Source organism: Mastigoproctus giganteus, chromosome 7, assembly GCF_048544385.1.
Source record: "Mastigoproctus giganteus isolate SK-2022 chromosome 7, ASM4854438v1, whole genome shotgun sequence".
NCBI lineage: Eukaryota > Metazoa > Arthropoda > Arachnida > Uropygi > Thelyphonidae > Mastigoproctus > Mastigoproctus giganteus.
The window spans coordinates 39,883,611-39,906,141 of NC_143581.1; the positions used below are offsets into that span (position 1 = coordinate 39,883,611).

General features: G+C 35.8%; 1 protein-coding gene across 1 annotated transcript in view; it reads left to right on the forward strand.

Annotated features, from left to right (window-relative positions):
- Window positions 1–22,531, forward strand: part of Dhod (dihydroorotate dehydrogenase 2) — a 71,604-nt gene that overhangs the window by 20,951 nt on the left and 28,122 nt on the right. Inside the window, exon 5 of the mRNA XM_090376852.1 lies at window positions 21,568–21,684. Within this exon, the coding sequence (XP_090232978.1) occupies window positions 21,568–21,684 (117 nt within the window). The remainder of the gene's footprint in view (window positions 1–21,567; window positions 21,685–22,531) is intronic.

Genomic DNA, 22,531 nt, shown 5'->3' on the forward strand with positions numbered 1-22,531 from the left:
TTGAAGTTTATTATTATTATTGTATTTATTCTTAGAATTTTTCTTGTCATATAATTTTCCCACTCACTTTGAGAAGCAAAACTAAGAAAAAATGTTTTTTACTTGTTCATTTTGTGTAGCAAAACATCTTTTATACACTTCACTTGCTCACCCCTTGAGTATTATGAATTCTTATGTGCCATTGTCTGCTTGCCACATACAGCCACTCTGCGACTTACATAAGGGTTGCATTCCACGGAACTCTATGTAAGTCGGAATTTTCCAAAATGCAGCACTTGCAAAATTTGATTCAATTTGATTGAAGAAAAAGAAATGTTTGACAAAAATGTAAATAGAATTATTTATTCAATTTTTTTATCTCATGCGCAGGAAAAATTACAAAAAAAAAAAAAAAAGTACAAAATTACAAAAATTTCAAAATTATAAAATTAAGAAAAGAGAGAGGAGATGGGCAAGTTTTACCTTTCGAGCATCGTTGCCAGAATTAACTCTCTAGCTGGTAAGCACGCCGCTGTGGAAGTTGAGGGCTGTAAAGATTTAGAAGAGGTTTTTTTCCAACACATCACAAAATTTCTCTGCAGCTGCAGAATCGGCACTGGTGACTTCACCTACTTTAATGTTTTGGAAACCAGCACGATGCTTGAACCTATTAAACCACCCGTTGCTTGCTACAAACTTGGCTTGGGGTTTGCCGTACTTATCCTTAATATATTCATAAATACTTTTTGCTTTTGCTTGAATGGCCATTGGACTCAGTGACACGTGTTCTGAATCTGATTTTTCATCTTTGATATAGCACCTGAATGCTGATTTGTGACCACTGTTGATTGATGCGTTGATCCTTTAACATGTTCTTTTACATGCGCACTTTCTCTTAAAATAGTATTCACTGTTGAAGCAGCGAGACCTAATTCCATGCAATAGATGACAAACTTTGTCCTGCTTCGCAGTTCTTAATTAATCATCTTCTTCATTTCTAAATCAATTTTGTTTCGCTTCCTAGCACTGCCAGCACTTGCACTTTCCATTGGTCCCTTTCCCTTCACCATTGTAATAAGTAAATAGGAATGAAGAGAAGATTCTGAAAATTTATTTATGTTTTTTATGTGATTGAAGATTTCAGTGAAGGGGAAACTCATTTCACCATAATACTGTATCGTAAAAACCCACAAAATTCAGTTATTGGTATTATCACAAATGCAATAAGATTGAGTTTACTACCTGTTTATAATAGATTGCGCTAACAGAAAGCCCAATAAACGGGAAAGGGAAAATTGTTTTTATTGTTTTATGGTTTTTATTTTGACCTCCAGAAATGTGTTTTAGAAAAATATCACAAAGGCATTCAAAATTGATTCTTATAACCAAACATTATGATAACGATGATAGTGTAGTGCAAATTCCATTATAAAAATGACCTTTTAGAGAGATAAATAGCTTGGTTATATAGCGAAATTTTCAATTTCCGAGGTCTTGGAACGAATTACCGAAAAAACTAATGTGTTATTGGGTTCACATTACGATATTTTCACGATACCTCCATTTATTCCTACAGGATGCAAAATACTTTTCCACGATTTTTTAAAGTTCGCACCGGCTGGCAAAAACTTGCGTAAAAGTTGAATTTCCGTAAGAAAGTATTACGTAAGCTGGGGAGTGGCACATACGGTAGCGAAAGCTAATACATTATCTTTTGCTGCTGTATGAAAAGTGGGTAAGTAATCTGGTGTTCTTATGCTGTTAATTTTATTGTCAGTATAAGACCATTTAAATTATTTATCTATATCCTGAAGAAAAAGAAGGAAAATGTGACATTATGAAACAGTAATTATAATAGCAGTATTTAAATTAACAGAATTTCTTTTACTCAAAATTATAGTCTATGGATTTATACAAGTAGAAGCTGAGTAATTGTGTTATCACATTATAAAATTGGTAGATCTTTCTTTTTATTTATATTATAAATTATGATAAACCAGTAATTCATGTTGTTTTTTTTCCCACATCAGTCTTTAAAATTCTTTTTTTTTATTCGCATCAGTCTGTTTTTTGTTTCTCAATTTTTTTTCCGATTGTTGGATAAACATTTGCATATTTTTTTTATCCTGCATTTTAGAGAAAAAAAATAGGGGTGGGGAAATTTGAGGAAGACTTCTGTGAATAAATACAGTGTTCTTATAATACTATAAAAGTTACACATTTTATATTTTAATTCGATATATAATCATTATACAGACATTAAAGAAAATAATCCTGAAAAATAATAGTAATAATCAAAATTATACGTTCACTAATAATAATATTCAAAATTAATTATTTGCTGATAAGCTTTTCATATTTCTTCATTAGAAGGTGGTAGACTCTTCTTCCTATTGACAAACATCACAGCAGGCTGTTATAAGCTGTATGGAAAAAAAGTGGGAAGGGAAGTCATGAGTTTCAGCTCAGGTAGTTTTTTTTTTTTTTAAGTAGTTTGTTGTAAATTTCTTTTAACTATTAAATATTACTGGACCTTATAGTGTCATGATATTAGGGCAAAAGAATTAGTGCATGACATGACAGCACCACATCAAATTGAGAATATAATAATTGGGCACAATTATAAAACAGCACACCATTTAATCGTAATGTCTTTAGATTGCAAGCTTATTATTGTTCATAAAATTTAAATAATTATTAGTGATAGTAGAAACAGTAACTGCAGTATTGAACTTTTTAAATTTTGTGATTGCAATAGATACCTCTAATGACAGTAGAAAAATTGTCTGTGTAAGATACCTTAACAGAGGGTTCCCAAACTTTGTATTGGCTCAGGACTGGTTTATATAGCTGAGGACAATTTTTGGGCACCTTTCTTGTGGCCCAAAAATATAAACACACATAAAGAAGCTATAATAAAAAGAATAAATTTTCACTCATTTAATTTTATAACAAAAAGTCAATTATTATGTGTTCACTTTATAGCTTTTAAATAACTAAAAAGAGAATAATGTGGATGGTGAATGTTGTTTAACATCACATGGCAACTTTGTCAGGAGCAAAAGAAAACAGTTTTATTCTTAAATCTAGTTCAATATTCAGTCCATTTTCGATACTTGTTTTTGAAGAAAACCAAAGATGAGAAACTAGTTTCACATTCATATGTTTTGACTTGCCATGTTCATGTGTTTCATGATAATAGTAGGATCATGCAATTATTTGTATATTTTCTGACTGGACTGGAAAACACTGCCTTAACATATGTGAAGGTGTCTATATTATTTATTTCGTTCACAATTTAATCAAAAAAATTAAACGAATTAATATTTAAGATGGCACCAATACTATATGGATCATTGTAAGAGAGAAATAAAGAGTACAATCAAGGAGATAATTTACAAAGATTGTTATTTTGGTATATGACATTCAGTTGTAAAGATCAGGTCTTTATAGCACATTAATCAATTACAGCAGAAGTGGCTCTGATAATGAGCTTTTTTGATTTTAGCAGATGCCTCTAGTAAAATCAGATGAAAAATGTTATCTGTTTGCATTAGATACTCAATATGTTTCAACAGATACTTGTTTCCATTGTTTTAACCATTGTTTCTCAATAGATACTTTACCTAGTGTTTCTTACATGGTAAAAGTATTTATTGAGTATTTTAATATAGCATTTTGTCACTAGGTATGTTGGTTTTCCATTGTGCTAGAATTACATTGCACTTATTCTATAACAGCTGGTTGCCCATTAGCTGTTATAGAATTATGCTTAGAAATACATAATAACTGCTGGCTTTCCAGTGGTCTAAGAACAGATGTGGACCAAGTAGGATATTGATAATTCCAACACATATGTTAATGTCCCACTGCATTGAGTGTTATTTTTTCCCATGCAGTGAGGATTGCCGTTAATCCTATGTGGGTATTATTGACAGTTGGATACACTTGCTATAATTCTACATCTTGTTGGTTGTTTTTCCTAATTACATGTTCATGACTATACTGGATATAACACCATGAATGTTGCTCTCTGTTGCACAACCCCCAAAGAGTGGTATGTTCTGTTTGAAATTGTCTTTCATCAGGCATCATTCATATTGTGGTTGTGCATGATTTTTGTAACACCATTCTGTTTATAAAAATTCTACTTCTGAATTTTAATTTCCTGCTATTTATAATAGATACCATACTACCAGTTCAGTCACACAAATTATTAATGCTGGATTTGTAACTTTGGGACTAAACCATTAAATATTATTTATGCCTTGCTGTTTTTCACCCAACTGTAACATCAGAAATTTCTGGATAATGACTTAAGTCATTATATAAGTGACACTCACACACACACGCACATGCGACTTAATTGATATATCTGGGTACCTTCCCGCTGATGAAGTAAGAGTTGCCAATAAGTGCCGAAAGCACAAGAGGCATGTGAGGGAAATGACACTGCATACCAGTATATATACACTCCTGTAATTTGAGAGATCAAAGCCTTTTATAAGATTTTGAACAAGCAAAGTCTTATGAAAATCTTTTCTCTACAAGTAAAGAAAGGGTTTTCTTTACTTCTGTTGCATAACAGTATCTATGATAGGATGCAAGTCCTACTATAGACTCTTTATTTGTGCTGCATAACAGTATAGCTGTGACAGGATGAAAATCATACAGGACAGATGTTTTTATGCTTACCAGCTTCTCATCAGTAGATGAGAAGCTGGTAAGCATAAAAAAGTCTATAGTAAGCATAAAAAAGTCTAAAGAGTCTATAGTAGGATGCAAGTCCTACTATAGACTCTTTATTTGTGCTGCATAACAGTATAGCTGTGACAGGATGAAAATCATACAGGACAGATGTTTTTATGCTTACCAGCTTCTCATCAGTTGGCAATGGTTTCTGTTAGTAAAACATATGCCAAACTGGATAATATATTTTGTCTAAGTGAACAGCAAGCAGTGTATGGAAGTAAAACATTACCTATGTGTAATTCTAACTCCTAATGTCTTATATAGCTACCAACTCTTCAGATTTATGATGGAGAATCAATCTTTTTTTTTAATTAGTTTGAAGCTTTCTCTGTCTCACTGTCATAATATTGTTGGTGACAGAATTTCTCTTTTCGCAAAAAAAAAAAAAAAAAAAAAAAAAAAATAGTTTTTCTCCATTTTTTTTATTTTCTCAAAAAATAATAATAATAAAACTACATTAAAATTGGAAATTTTTAAAATTTTGCTGCTAACTTCTGCTTATTTTCATTAATAAATTTATCATTGTGTGTGTGCCGTGGTAGTCAATGTTGCAGAATGAAAATGTGGGATAATAGCATTGTTCTCTGTTATGTGCAATCATTTCGTAATACTGATGTAGTGTGAAGCTAATTAACAATATCTTTCAGTAGGATACCAAAGAAATGCAATTTAAAATTTTAGATGAAGTGTGTGAGATTTTCCATATATTGTAAAGTCTGGAAAAAAAAGTAACATATTTGCCTTTTGTGCTGTATGCTGATGTGATTTTTCAATTTCAAGTGGTGGGAAATGTGATGTAATCAAACATTTTCAAGAAAATGTCTGATTACATAGCATAATGACAATGTGCAGTGCACAGAAAGTAATGCAAAACTTGTTTCATTTCATAGTGATGATGGTGTCATACATGTGAAATGTTTATTTGCATCTTTTGTCATAGAGCATAATTGTCCTCTGAGTGCTAATCATGCAGGCATTATTATTCAGAATACATTTTTCAGAAAGAAAGTAGTAAAAAAAATATATGCTTGTTGAAGAGCAAAAACAATAGGCATTATTAGTGAAGTTGCATGGATAGGGTAAGAAGAAGTAGTAGTGATGGCTCTGAAAAATGGGCCTTTTTCATCTACTATAGATGTCAGTAATAAAAGTGATTCCAAGCTGTATCCCATTGTGGTGACTTTTTGTATTAAAAAAATCATCAAATTAGAAGCAGTTTGCTCTCAGTATGAGCACTGGAAGGTTACTCTACAAGGTATAGTGTTGGACATCATCTTCTGAACAACCTGAAAGCATGTGTGATTCCTTCAAAACACTGTCTGGAACCTGGTGTTAATAATGTCCTCTCTTATGATAGTTCTAAAAACTGGAGTGGAAGGGTATTAAAAGAGGAGATAAAGCACTTGGTGCTAATTGGTTGTCCATGTCATCTTATTAATTTATGTGCTGAAAAGGGAGCTGCATGCTTTCCTTTGTCATGTGGAAGTGGATGAATACTTGATGGAAATTTAATACTATTTAGAAAGAAGTGCTAAAAGGAAAGATAGATTTAAACATTTTCAGTTGATACACGTCACAGAAGTAAAAAAATATTTTAACATGTGTGTATATATTGGCTGTCTCTGATTTAATGTATAACTAGACTGGTAAAACAGTGTTAACCTTTGAGAGTCTCTTTAAAGAAGAGAAGTGGTGAGAAAAGCAATATGAGCACTTTACAGAGTTACCAAATTGCAAAGTACCGACTCATGTTCAAATCCAGTTCCCGATATTAAAAAGTTTTGAAAGAATACAAATTGATGAACTCAAGAAAAATAATTTGTGAATTACAAACTTCTGGTAAAAACAATCATAAACTGGCCAAGCAAGCTGATAATTTTAGGCATGTTATCCTCACTCATGTAGAAAGTCTATCCATAATTATCTCTTCCTACTTGTATATTGTTATATATCTTAACACGGTGACCTAATTTATTAAGTCACCGAAAGCTGAAATTTTTTATATATGACCTGGTTTTGGCACGTTATAGCCTTAGTTGCTAATGCACCAATTAAATCCAAAGCAAACCAAACCAAACCAAAATCTTCCTACTAGAATAAAGCCATTTGCTTGTTTCTTAAATGTTATGCCAATCTTTGAAAATCTGAATGTAGCTCTTCAATCCAGTGTCTCTCATATCCATGTACCGAGGCCATTATGCCTAGATATGTTGAAGAATCTCATGTGCACAATTATTTTACTAACAGTTTTGAAATCTTTCACTTTCATTTTGTAAATTGATTACCATAACAGACTAAACTAGAAAGATGACTCTGACAGTTATAGGCAGCATTTTTACTGCCACGATTGTGGTGAGTCTAAGACAAGAGGAGAAGATTCTGCTATTTTGCTCAGTGAGGAAGTATTTTATGGCTGCATGTGACTACATCATGCACAAATTTCCATTGAAAAATTACTTTTTTATAAATGTTGAGGTGGCACAAATTTCACCAGTTGCAGTGCATCATTTTAAAACTTGAAAATTTCTTTCTTTCAGTGTGAGAACCTATCAGGCATTATTATGAATGGCAAAAAAAATTATGTACAGTGGTTCTTCATTGGGGAACTGACAAGTGCACAAGGAAGCTTGAAATATAGCAAATTATCCTAAGTCAGGCTTGTCATTTTAACAATTCCTTAATGGAAGTATTAAGTCTGAGAAAATATTCATTGAGCTTAGAAAACAAAAATTAAGTTCAAATCTCTCGCTGGTGAAGCTATGGAAATGCTTCTGAGGGTCAAATCTAAGCAGCATGGTCGTTATTATGAAAAAACTTTGAGTCAAACTTTGATTCAAAATTTGTTGAGAGTGCAAAGTGTGCAACTGTGCAACAGTATCTTTCTTGAAACAATGAAATGATGTTGATTGTTTCAAGAAAGATTCTGTACATAAACAATTCAATGATTGTATTTTAATATAAAATGTGTCTTTTCAATTTAATTTCTGGTGTAGTATAGACTTTCAGAAAAACCAGATTTTTTTTTTTATAAATATCTTATTTACCTTCTGTTTTTTGAAAAGCACACCTACTCTTGCAAAAAGCCTCCTGTGTTTTTGTCTCTTTTGGCCCAAATACCTCCAGTTTTCCTCTTGCTTACAAATGCCTGATCTCCAGCTTTTTTAAAGTTAGCAACTATGTTTCTATAATGTGTACTTTTAATACTATGGGATTGCAATAGTCCAAGTGTCCTTGCAATACTATGGGATTGTAGAGAGGGTGGGAGTTCAAACAATAGTTGAAATAGTATAAAATTTGTATTTGTGTGATTAATTTTGTTAATGAAGATATTTCTGTTCCCATTAAAGGACTATACTTGACCTCAAAGCAGAAGGCAAAATCAAATACAGTAAAGCTTTTTTTTTTTATTTGTTCAAAGGGCACGTGAATTTCTTAGAAAATCATGGGAGCGTGATTACTTCTGTTATGGTTGTGCCACAATCACATGATTAAGAATGACAGTTTAAAGGTAATTCTTGTATTTTGTTGACTTAAAAATCATTATGGTTTAACATATTTTATTACTCAGTAATTTTGAGTTTTTGACCCCATTTTGTACATATTCCCAAGTTGTGTCAATGTAATGATTTTTTTTTTAAATGATGGGTTCACACGTTTACATTTTAATTTAAAAGAAATTTTCTGTGAAAAGGCTTCTTTGTTCTTCTACTGCTCTAAGACTATGAGGTTTTGTTAATGAAGATATTTCTGTTCCCATTAAAGGACAATACTTGACCTCAGTATATTGTATTTATGTATTAGTGTATTTGTGTCTATGTATATTACCCATATTCCGTGGTCTATTTTCCTATCTGCTGGATGAAAAACTCAAGTTTCTTGGAGAAAAATAACTGACTGCAACCCCTACATGAGACTTGACTGACTCAGCTATGTTGTGATCCATTTACTATGTTGTGACAGTAAATGGATGTGGGCTGGTGGCGGCTCGTGTTTGGACTGTTTTGAAAGAGAGAGAGCGGAAATTATAGAAGCCAATTCAGAGGAACAGTGCCCATGGAAGTATCTGTAGAAAAGACATGTAGCAGAAACAGTATGTCTATGAGACAGTGAGTGGAGAGACTCTGTTAAAGATGAGTCATTAATTAACCTAACTGCCCTCTTCGGACATTACATTAATTGACTTGTTTACATGTTAAATGGCACTGTTACACTTTCAGGTATAAGCACATTGTTTTGTTTTTACTACCAAATATTACTAAGAGCTTTGATGACAACTTTATTGTGAACGTGTTAATAGTGATAATTCTTGTTAATTTCTTAAGGGTTGTGACTTTTGGGAAGTTACTTTATTTTATTTTTTGAAACTATAACACTGTAAATTGTTTTATATGTAAGTAGACTATTATTTTATGATTAAATTGTGATTTATATGTTATACTGCTTTAACATATTCCAGAGAAAGTGGCAAGTAAGTGAAAGTGAAATGCATTAATTTGAAATTCAATTATTGTCCACCCTAGCTTATCTATTAGTTAACCACCCTAGCTTATCTATTAGCTTAACTAATAGTTAATCTATTAGTCCATAGACTAATAGATTAACAGTAGTCACAGGCAGAGGTGGAAATGATTCTTGCACTGCTTCTATTGGAATGAGCATCAGCCCGGAAAGCAGTTGCTGGGGAGTACAATGTGTACAGAAAGGATAGACAGGATAGGAAGGGAGCAGGGGTATGCTGTTAGTAAAGAAACATAAAATCTAAGGAAGTGCATCCAGTTGACATAGATAGACAGTGCAATGTTGAGTCAGTTTAGTGTGACATAAGCACTGGGAAAGCAAAAATGAGGTAGGAGTTTGTTATAGGCCTAATGACTCTGATGAGTACAATGAACAATTATACAGAGAAATAGAGTGGGCTAGTAAATCAGAGTGTCTTATAATGGGGGATTTTAACTTTCCAGATATAGACTGGAACTTGTGGGTTGGTCACTTGCACACTAGCAAGGCTTTTGTGGATTTATTGGATGATTGTTTTCTACAACAGCATGTTAGAGATGCAACAAGAGGGATTAACACTCTTGATCTGATTATCAGCAGTGATTATTCATGCATTAAGAATTTAGAGATAAAAGAACCACTAGGCGGCAGTGATCACATTGTACTGATGTGAGATTTACTTAAAGATGTAACTACCATCAGGGGTAAAGGGAAGGGTTTTTGCTTTCTTAAAGGCGACTACAATGTCTCAGAGATTTTTTAGGTTCTATACAGTGGGACCAACTCATGATGTTGCCAACAGCAAATTCTAAATGGGAAGCATTCAAGGAAGTGATTTTGGAAGCTACTAGGCTTTTTGTTCCAACTAAGAAATACTGCTGTTGGTTTAGGTCCAAATGGATGTCAGATGAACTAATGACACTCGTGGCAGAGAAGAAAAATTCGTGGGATGCACATAAATTGTCAGGCGACACAGAAGCCTATGGTAGATACAAGCTAGTCTGTAATCAAGTCACGAAGGAAATTAGGCAAGCGAAGGCAGATTATGAAAAATCTTTGGCAAAGGATGCAAAGAAAAACAGCAAGGACTTCTTTACTTATATAAACTCTAAAAGGATGGGGATGAATCAGATTGGTCCACTTGATATCAATGGTTTGACTGTCAATGACTGTCATATCAATGGTTTGACGATCATTCTCAGATAGCTGCTAAACTAAATGAGTATTTTGCATCTTCATTCACACATGAGGAGTCATTCAAGGAGGAGAAGGCCAGATGTTTATCAAACTCTAACAGGGAGTTAAATGATTTTGTAATAACTGAGAGCAAAGTGGAGGAGAAATTGTTGAAGTTAAACATAAGAAAGGCACCTGGGGTGGATGGGATCAATCTAATTATATTAAAGGAGGCAGTGAAGGAAGTAAGCAAACCCTTAGCCATAATTATGAAAGCATCCTTGGACTCGAGGGAAGTCCCCATGGACTACAGATGTGCAAGTGTATCTCCGATTCACAAAGGGTGATCAAAAGGTGACACGAATAATTACAGACCTGTTAGTTTGACTTCTGTTCCAGGGAAAATAATGGAGTCTAGACAAGACAGCAGTAATAATTCAGACACAGCATGGGTTTGTGAAGGAGAAGTCTTGTCTGACCAATTTGATTGGATACTATGATGTGGTCACAAAGGAACTGGATGCAAAAAATAATTTTGATATCGTATACTTGGATTTCAGGAAAGCTTTTGATATTGTTGCACATGGAAGACTACTGTACAAATTGGAGCAATATGGCATTAGGGGCAAGTTGCTACAATGGATAAAAGGATGGTTGAGTGAGAGAAGACAGAGTGGTGATCAATGGGCACTGCTCTATGTGGACTAATATTAGTGGCATCCCTCAGTGTTTGGTATTGGACCCATTGTTGTTTTGCATATTTATCAATGATATTGATGAAGGTATATCAAGCTAAATGTCAAAGTTTGCAGATGATATAAAGGTTGTCAAATTGTTGATATCAGTAATGACAGTATGTTCCTGCAACAGGATCTGGAAAAGTTGGGTAGATGGGCTGAGAAGTGGCAACTGAAGTTTAACATTGACAAACAAAGTACTGCATACGAGTAGCAGTAATCCCAGAGAAATGTACCAACTAAGCAGTATTACACTCAGGGTAGTGTAGAATGAAAGAGACCCGGCGGTAATTGTGCAGTCAGATATGAAGTTTTCTGACCAGTGCAGACAGGCTGCCAGAGTAGGTCATGGGGTCTTGTCAATGATATACAGGAATTTAACGAGCAGTGTTAAGGAGGTGATTATCCCCTTGTATAAGGCAGTGGTCAGGCTGCACCATGAGTACTGCATACAGGTCATGAGGCTTCATTTTAGGAAGGATTTAGAGTTGCTAGAATGAGTACAAAGAAGGGTAACAAGATTGGTGAGATGAACAAAGGGGTGGTCTTACCAAGAAAGGCTTAAATTCTGAAAGTTGCAGCATCTGGAGACTAGGCACTTGCAAGGTGATCTGATTGAGGTGTATAAGGCCTTGAATAGTTTGAGCAGGCTGAATGCTAATGGGATTCTTCCACTTGCTCAGATTACGAACCTGAGGGGCCATAGGTTTAAATTGAGGAAAGACAGTTGCAGAATAGATGTGCGGAAATTTGCCTTTAGCCAGCGGGTGGTTAATTGCTGAAACAAACTTCCATCTGTTGTTGCGGAAGTTGATAGCGTAAATAAATAAATTCAAGGAGGAACTGGACAAACATTTAGAGGGAATGGTTGTGTGAATTTTTTTTTTTTTTTTGGCTGATGCTACATAAGCTCATATGCTTGATTTCTTGTATCACATGCCTCTATTACTACTATTGCTATTACTAACTCTGCAAGTATATCACAAGACTTGCCTTGTCCAACAGATTTCTCCTGAGGCATTCTCTCTCCCTCTGTTTGCTTAGTGATCAACCAACTTGACACACATCTGCATGTATGCAAAGATTGATTGTAATTTCATTTTTAACATTGTATAGTTTCATCGTACTGATTAAAGTTATACTTGCATCTGGTTACATTAAAGGATTATTTGCTGAGTACCGAGATATTCCGGTATAGAACCATACTTTTCTGAATATAACTGTAATTGTTGCATTAATTTGCTAAATTAGGTTTTTAGTTGTATGATTTTATTTTAATTTGGCCGACTGGGCTAGCCGAGTGGGTAAAAGTACCTGCCCGGCAACCCAAAGGTCGCGGGTTCGATTCCTGCCTCGGGCTTGGATCAAAGTACTGCAAAAACCTTGGGAGGTGCAATATGGCCACAGAAGCCGATGTGCCAACAACTACCAAATCAAAAAAAAAAAAAAAAAAAAAAAAAAAATTTTAATTTGGTTGTTAGTGGTATCTTGGTATTAACATAGCAGAATTGCACCTTGCCAAGTATAACTCCAATTGCTCTGTTAATTTGTTGCATTAGTTTTGTGGTACAATTAGTGTTATTTTTTTTCTGCAATAGTTTTGTAGACAACCACATTTGTCTGTAGTAAAATTGTTGAAGGTCATCACTGGGATCCAACATAAAGATAAAAAACAATGCCTTATAGTCAGGTTCTAGCAGCTTATGTATTACTTAGCTTTTGTCTGTACATAATTTTAAACAAGCCACAACAAGGAGTAGGAAACAAGGAATAAATTCTCTGCTTGTTCTGCAGAGACTTTGTAGATATATAACCAAGGATTCTCTTTTGTACATTTTACTGTCTGTATATGTTGACATCATCTAGAGTTTCTGTTTCGCAGTGCTGCTGATTGTTTTAAACCAAATCATACAAATGGTATATTTTGCTGGATTTGAGAACAACTTTGTTTCTGTCAACACATCATATTGTGTTGCACAGTTGCTTAGGTCTCTAGTATGGCTGAACTGGCAACTGTAGAGTACTGACAACAGCCATCAGCCTGGAAAACTTTTTAGCAACAACACCATTCATGGTTTTAAACCTTCCCCACAACTTATCTTTAACAGCACACTGTGGGAAAGTGACATTGATGTCACAATGGCCATGGGGTCAAATTGCTAAAAAAAATTTGTTGACTGGTACGTCCAGGAAGCCTAGACTACCTCTGACCACCAGGCTATAATATTTAGCCCAGTGCATGGCATAATTAGATATAACGTCAAGAAAGACAACTGGGATGACTTACAGGAATCCCTAAAGTCTACCTTACATAGTTCCACCTGAGGCCTACAACCACATGCAGCCAGAAGACCACTGTGATAAAATAACAGAAATACTAACCATAGCTTGCAACTCCTGTATGAGTTAAAAATGTCCCAGAAAATATGGCATCCCCTGGTGGTGCTCCTTGCTTGAGAACTTCAGGCAAAGAGTCACCTGGGTCAGAAGAGCTTTTCAGTGGCCACAAGAAGAGACTGGCACCTTAAGAGGATACTGAAAAATTTTGGGAACACTTACATGGCACCAACCAGAAAAAGAAAAAGGAGACTTTGCAGGCCTTGGTTGGGATGTCAGGAAATACTGACTCCTGGAGTGTGGTCTATCAGATTGTCACGAACGAGCTGCCTAGAGGATAAATTTTGTTTATCCCTGTTAACAGAATTCCTGTATATCATTGACATGAGCTGTCCTGGCAGCCTGTGTGCATTGCTCAGAGAACTTCATATCTCACTGCACAGTGAACCCTAGGTCTTTTTGAGGGTAGAGGAAAATGAAAAAGACCTGGGGGTAATTGTGTAGTTGGATAAGAAGTTCTTTGAACAATGCATACAGGCTGCCAGGACAAGTTATGGGGTTTTGTCAATGATATACAGGAATTTTGCTAGCAGGGATAAGGAGGTGATTATCCCATTGTATAAGGCAATGGTCAGGCCATACTTGAGTACTGCATACAGGTTTGGAGGCCTCATTTTAGGAAGGATGTAGAGCTGCTGGAATGAGTACAGAGAGGAGCAGCGAGATTGGTGAGGGGAACGAAGGGGTGCTCTTACCAAGATAGGCTTCAGTTTTGCAAATTGCAGCATTTGGAAACTTAAACACCTCAATCAGATCACCTGCAAGGTGATCTCTTTGAGGTGTTTAAGGCTTTGAATGGATTGAGCATGCTCACTGCTGATGGGATTCTTCCTCTTGCTCAGACTAAACATGAGGAGGGGGGAGAAATTCAAATTGAGGAAGGATGGTTGCAGAATAGGTGTGCGGAAGTTTGGCTTTAGCCAGTGGGTGGTTGCTGCTGGGACAAACTTCCATCTGTTGTTGTGGAAGTTGATAGCTTAAATAAATTCAGGGAAGAACTAGACCAAACTATTGTAGGGATAAATAGGTGAAATATCGTGTTTTTTTATTTTTTTTATTTGGCTGATGCTGTGTAAGTTTGCTTTCTTGCATCATTTGCCACTACTAATGCTAAATCATGAATATGACTGTAACATCAGATGGGTCCCCAACCTACTGTACTTAGGAGGACACCATACAAAATATTTTGGATGCACACTTCTCCACTGATAGCCATACCCTGACTCAAGATCAGGCTGAAATATATGAAGATAGCTTTGACTACCACACTGATAGCACAGAACCTCCCTTTACAAACGAAGAACTGAAATCTGCTTTAGACCATATCAGAGATAATAAATGTCTCGGTCATGACCTCATTAAGGCTAAGGCAGTAAAGAACCTAGTCTCTGCTTACCTTGACCACTTACTGCAGCTGTATAACAATTGCCTAGCTGCAGGCAAATTTCCCATAAAATGGAAGCAGGTAAACTTAAGAATCATTCTGAAAAACCCAGAAAAGCCACCAGACTAAACTGGTTCCTGTGGACCTGTAGCTTTGCTTCCAGTTCTTGGAAAATTACTAGAAACACTAATCCTCGCTCACTTAAATGCCTATTACACCAGAGAAAACTTCCACTCAGATAAACACTATGGATTTAAGCAGTACAACTCAACACTAGATGACATGAATTATAGGCAGTTCCCGGATTTACCAGTTTTTTTTTTTTTTTTTTCAAAGTATCAAGTATCAACAAAATCGAAAATATGAACATTAATTGCAAAAAATGAATGTTAAACATTCATAAATACCACATTTCAAACCACGCACTTAGCTATACAGATATCAGAGATGTGGTGTCACACAGATATAAGGAATGCAGAACTAGAATTTGAGGAGTACAGTAAACCCTCGCTATTCGCGGGGGTTACGTTCCTGAGAAATGCCGCGAATACTGAGTTATGGCTCCCATAATAATAAAGGGGTTCCGTTCCAAAGTATGAAATATATAAGAAAAACTAGTCTAAAATTTTGTCTATGTATGTACCTTCATAATATGACTATGTACATAGTGAAATGCAAGCATATGGCATCGAAATGAAAATAAGAAACAATTTAATATTAAATGTAATATTTATTAGAAATTTCAAACAAATCTTTCAAACCAGCATCTTTGCTAGCTAAAAAACCTATCTCGCCAGTGCTATTACCAGTTTCTCTAAAGTGTTGATAAAGGTGTTTTGCCTTTTCACGAATGATAAGTGAACTTAATGGAATTTTATTTTGAGTTCAGTCTTCTATCCACAGATTTAAAGCTTTTTCCATTTTTTCTAATTTAACATCACGAGTTACAGAGTAAATTTTTGAAGTAATTAGCATGTTTCACGGACAATATGGGGGATTTTTTCTTCAGATTTTTTGATTGATCGTACCGTTGACTCATTGATTTTATAATGTTTTGCCACTGAGGAGACACTTTCACCATTAGAAATTTTATCTAATAACTCAATTTTATTCGCTAATGTCATTGCCTTCTTTGATCTTTTCACATTTCCCTTGTTATTCATAGCCATATTTTTGTACGGGTTAGAAAGAACTTGTCCACAACTTTCTTCCGTTAACACACTCTAAAAAGTCTGTTTTACATTGCAAAACGGTAGATTTATCACTTTTGTAAGCCTATCAATTTATAAATTGATAAATTTATTCAATTTATAAGCATATAAATTAAAAACAAATGACGAAACCTTCCATGACAAGTGCATAACACATACTGAACAAGGATTAGCGAGAAACATCCATGCTCGCTCGCGATTTTGTCACCCCTCACCCCCACCCACTGAGCGCTGTTTTGACTGGGAAAGATAATTTTAGCCACGCCCACGTTTTTTTATAGCAGAAAATGTTCACGGCACTTAAAATTCGCATTTTTTTAGGTTTCATTTTATATTAACTCAGCGACTGCGAATAGAGATACTGCGAATAGCGGGGGGTTTACTGTACAATGTATACAGAAAGGATAGGAAGTGAGGAGGGGTTATGCTATTAGTTAAGAAACACATAAAATCCAAGGAAGTGAAGCCAGTCGACATTGCTGCACAGGGCAGTGTCGAGTCAGTTTGGTGTGACATAAGCATTGGGAGATCAAAATTGAGAGTAGAAGTGGGCTATAGGTGTAATGACTCTGATGAGTACAATGAACAATTATACAGAGAAGTAGAGTGGGCTGATAAATCACAGTCTTATAATGGGGGATTTTAATTTCCCAGATATTGACTGGAATTTGTGGGTTGGTCACGCACACACTAGCAAGGCTTTTGTGGATTTATTGGATGATTGTTTTCTACATCAGCATGTTTGGGAGGCAACTAGAGGGAGTAATATTCTTGATGTGATTATCAGTAGTGATTCTTCATGCATTAAGAATCTGCAAATAAAGGAACTGTTAGGTGGCAGTGAACACAGTGTGCTGAAGTGGGATTTATTCAAAGAGGTAACTACCATCAGGGGTAAAGGGAAGGGTTTTTACTTTCGTAAAGGCGACTACGATGGTCTGAGACAGTATTTAAATTCTATACAGTTGTACCAACTGATGATATTACCAACAGCAAATTCAAAATGGGAAGCATTCAAAGACCTTGGAAGCTACTAGGCTTTACATACCAACTAAGAAATATTGTTCAAGGTTTAGACTTAAATAGATGTCAGATGAACTAATGAGACATATGGCAGAGAAGAAAAATGCATGGGATACATATAAATTAATGGGTGACATGGAAGCCTATGATAGATATAAGCTGGTCTGTAATCAAGTCACAGAGGAGATTAGGCAGGCAAAGGCAGATTATGAGAAATCCTTGGCAAAAGATACAAAGAAAAACAGAAAAGAGTTCTTTACCTATGTAAACTCTAGAAGGAAAGGGATGAATCAGATTGGTCCACTGGATATTGATACAGTATTTTGCATCTACATTCACACATGAGGAGTTATTCAGGAAGGGGAATGCCAGAGGTGAAGTAAAACTCTGGCAGCGAGCTAGATGATTTTGTAATAACTGAGAGGAAAGTGGAGGAGAAATTGTTGAGGATAAACATAAAAAAGGCACCTGGGGTGGATGGGATCTATCCAGTTATATTAAAGGAGGCAGCAAAGGAAGTAAGCAAACCCTCTTAGCCATAATTATCAGAGCTTCTTTGGACTCAGGGGAGGTACCCATAGACGGAGATGTGCAGATTATAGACCTGTGAGTTTAACTTCTGTTCCAGGAAAAATAATGTAGGCACTGGTTAAAGAAGCACTGCAGGATCATCTAGACAAGACCAGTTATAGCTCGGATACATCATGGTTTTGTTAAGGGAAAGTCTTGCCTGACCAATTTGATTGGATACTATGACGCAGGGAATAACTTTGATATTATATATTTGGATTTTAGAAAGGCTTTTGATACTGTTGCACATGAAAGACTGCTGCACAAATTGGAGCAGTGTGGCATTGGAGGCAAATTGCTGCTATGGATAAAGGGATGGTTGAGGGGGCAGAAGACAGAGAATGGTAATCAATGGACTGCTCATCGTGGACTAATGTTATTAGTTAGTGGAGGCCCTCAGGATTCAGTGTTGGGTCCATTATTGTTTTCTGTATTTATAAATGATATTGATGATGGTATATCAAGTTTAATGTCCAAGTTTGCAGACGATACAAAGGTTGGCAGGGTTGTTAAGGACACTACTGATGCTATGCTGCTGCAACAGGATCTGGAAAGGTTGAGCAGATGGGCTGAGAGGTGGCAAATGAAGTTTAACATTGACAAATGTAAAGTACTACATATGGGAAACAGTAACCCCAGAGTAAGGTATCAACTCTGTGGTATTACACTAACAGTGGTAGAGAATGAATAGGACTTGGGGGTAATTGTGCTGGCAGATATGAAGTTTTCTGAGCAGTGCAGACGGGCTGCAAGAGTAGCTCATGGTGTCTTGTCAATGATATACAGGAATGTTTCTAGCAGGGATAAGGAGTTGATTATTCCGTTGTATAAGGCAATGGTCAGGCCACACCTTGAGTACTGTATTCTGGTCTTGAGGCCTCATTTCAAGAAGGATGTAGAGCTGCTGGAACGAGTACAGAAAAGGGCAACAAGATTAGTGAATGGAACAAACGGCTGCTCTTACGAAGAAAGGTTTAAGTTTTGCAAATTACAGTGTCTGGCGACTAGGCACCGGTGAGATGATCTGATAGAGGTGTATAAAGCCTTGAATGGTTTGAGCATGCTCAATGCCGATGGGATTCTTCCTCTTGCTCAGAATAATCACCTGAGAGGGCATAAATTCAAATTGAGGAAAGACAGATGTAGGATAGATGTGTGGAAATTTGCCTTTAGCCAGCGGATAGTTGTTTGGTGGAACAGACTTCCATCCCTTGTTGTGGAAGTTGATAGCCTAAATAAATTTAAGGCTCAGCTGGACAGGTATTTCGAACAAACTCAGGGGTGAAATGGGAGTGGTTTTTTTTGGCTGATGCTGCATAAGCTTGCTTTCTTGCATCATATGCCTCTACTAATGCTAATTGCTTATTGTGCTACTTATGATTCCCACGTTGTGATTGAGCAAGAATGGAACCTGCCTGGAGTGACTGTGTGGGGTTGAATTTGCTCGGAAGATGTCATAGAGCTTTATTTCTTTGATGGCAATGTTGGAGGTGAGAGTTATCTTGCAATGCTCAAGGATTTTGTGTGGCTTGAAAATTGCTGGAAAAGATTTGTGCTTTATACAGGAAGTTGCACCTGCCCATTATTCCTTATACGTGGCCCATGGATTATTTTTTGTGTTAGGATTTAAAAGATAGGTTCTATGATTGGAAACCTAATTCTGTTGATATGATGAAAACAAGAATTATAGAATTTGCAGCAGTTGATGGAAAATTATGTTTGAAAGTTCATCAAAAATGAAAAAAAGACTTCTTATTTCGAGGCACATGGCATTTTGAATAGGCAGATTTAATATAAAATAGTTTAAAAAAATTTTTAGTCTTCTATTAATATGTTTACATTATTGTTTTCTAGCAGATTTAAAACTATGGACTGTTTTTTTAAAAAAAAAATAATGAAGTGACAAGAATTATAGAATTTGCAGCAGTTGATGGAAAATTATGTTTGAAAGTTCATCAAAAATGAAAAAAAGACTTCTTATTTCGAGGCACATGGCATTTTGAATAGGCAGATTTAATATAAAATAGTTTAAAAAAATTTTTAGTCTTCTATTAATATGTTTACATTATTGTTTTCTAGCAGATTTAAAACTATGGACTGTTTTTTTAAAAAAAAAATAATGAAGTGACTTATGACTCACCTTTTTATATATATATATATATATATATATATATATATATATAAAAATTAAAACTGTGGTTGCAGGTGAAGATGTGTAATTATAGCATGAATGAATTAGTCATGTCTATAAACTGTGACCAAATGGGTACTATGTGATCTGTTTGGGGAGGGATGGAAAGGGTATACTGTTATTCTCGTGCTCTGATCCGAACTGTCTGCAAGCTTGTGTGAAATTGGACAAGTGGGAGAGAATGTTGTAACTGTCTGTTCTTTGTTTGCACCCTAAATATATGGGTGTGTATACATATATAAAAATATCTTGTGCACTCGTAGATAATGATAAGGTGTGTGTGTGTATATATCCTGTTTTGTTGATAGGTGCCTCCCCAGACATGACTTCAGTTGGGGGCACAACCTACCCAGGCATGCTGCCACTGCCTGTGTTGATGCCATACTGATTCCTTCTTAGGTATCATGGCGGGAGATGCTGATACTGGTTGGAGCCAGGCTGACTAATATTGGAAAGTCAAGTCCTTCTGACTTCACAAGCCTGATGGTGACCACTCCCACCTACATTGTGCACCCTTGTCCTGTGATTTAAATCCTCCCTAACACCCAAGTGCACTGCTCATTCTCTTTCCCACTTCCCTACCAAACCTTTCAGCTCTAACACTCAAAGTACATGGACTTTACACTGTTTTTATTTTTCCCCCACACATAGAGGGTGGGTTTCCTCAGCAGGGGTGCCCCTCTCTCCCCCATCCTTTGACTTCCTGGTGGAAGTCTTCCTATTATCCACCATCTTGGACTTTACCTCTCTCTCTCTCCAAACTTGAACTGTCACCTCTGCACTCCTTTTTTAAATAAAAACTTAATTTTTTTTATTGGGCCTTCCCTGGTAAGCTCAGGTAATGCCAGGGTTCACCCCACCAGAACTCCTCCCTACTGTATCTGGCTCACTTGCTCGTGATCTATATGGTAACTAGGGGTCAATGATGTTCCATGGGCACCTAGGCTGAGTGGCTGGATGAACAACAGACCAACACAACCTACACTAACCTGACATGAACACTCACTAACACACACTCACATGCTACACCATCTGGCCTTTACAGAGTTTGTATTGCAACACAATGCTATGAAAAGGAGTGGAGGAAGTCTTCTTGTGGTGCTTGACAAACAACACTATACAGTATATGTCGCACAGTTCCATTCTATGTGCAACTGCAAGAAGGCGGCATCATTAACAATAATCAGAACAGCAGGCTGATATTGTGTATACTTAACACAGTACTAATGTACAGCATCTGGTGGAAGGCAGCAAAGGCATACAAAAACTTCAAAGTTGTTCTTCATCCTGTTGGAATCACAGGCTGATATAAGCAGTTTTAATGCAATTAACTTTTAAAATGTGGGAATTGCTTTTGGGCATACTGTATAAGGACATAGAGAACTCTAGTATTAATGCATTGAGAGAGAGAGAGGTAAGCAATTTTTCAAAAAGCATTTACTTTGATTTTTTAGAATGGATCATTGTAATTTGCATATATATGAATTTATTTTTATACCTTACATTTTTCATTCATATCCTTAGTTATGTTAGAAATAAAAGTTGAAAGCTTCTCAGTTTTCCTTTTTTTTATTATAATTATTTTTTTTAAAATTTTATATTTTTTGAAAAGTAGACTATCATTTAATGCAGTTATCATTTATTTGCTAGATTTTGCAAACAAGGGATCAGTTAACCAGGCATAAACCACTAATACTGGTGAAAATTGCCCCAGATCTCTCAGTTGAAGAAAAAAAGGAAATTGCAAAAATAGTCACAAGAAAAAATGTAAGTGTTTCAGTTAATGGTAATGTAATCCATTTAAAACAAATATATTTTTAATACAATTGTAGAAGGGCATGTTTTAAAATGGAAGTAATCAACAGTTGGTAAAAAGGATACATCTCATTTCTCTGCATTAAACTAGTTTATTTTGAAATTTAACTGAAAATTACAAATAAAACCATATATTTCAGCATGACTCTGAATACCTTCCTCAGTGATTAATAGTTAGAATATTTACTGTATTTCCACCCTATAAGACTCACTTTTTTTCCGCCAGAAATCTATCTCAAAAATTATAAGATGCAGGGTAACCCTGCATCTTATAAGGTGATGGTCATTAGTATTAGTAGAGGCACATGATGCAAGAAAGCAAGCTTATTTCCAGATCCTGTTGCAGCAGCATATTGTCATTACTGTTAACAACCCTGCCAACCTTTGTATCATCTGCAAACTTTGACATTAAGCTTGATTTTCATCAATATCATTGATAAATATACAAAACAACAATGGGCCCAACACCAAACGGTCCTTGAGGTTGTCACAGACATTCTCTCAGATATGCCAGACAAGCTGTACTTGCTACCTGTGAGTCTAAAACGCTGATGGAACTGATATTCAGGTAACACTCAAGTCAAGTGGACCCAATTTCGGAAAAGTAAGGACGGTCTGTGACAGTCAAATCCTCTGCTTGCACCTTCACGATGGTGGGACTGTTAGTAATCCTGGGTATAACCTCCATGCACAAGTACATGGTGGGTGACCATCCAGGTGTGAACCAACGTAAGCAGGGGTCGAGGTGTGGCACCCACACCACATGGAGGAACACCGCCCCCTCTATGTTACCAGGCAG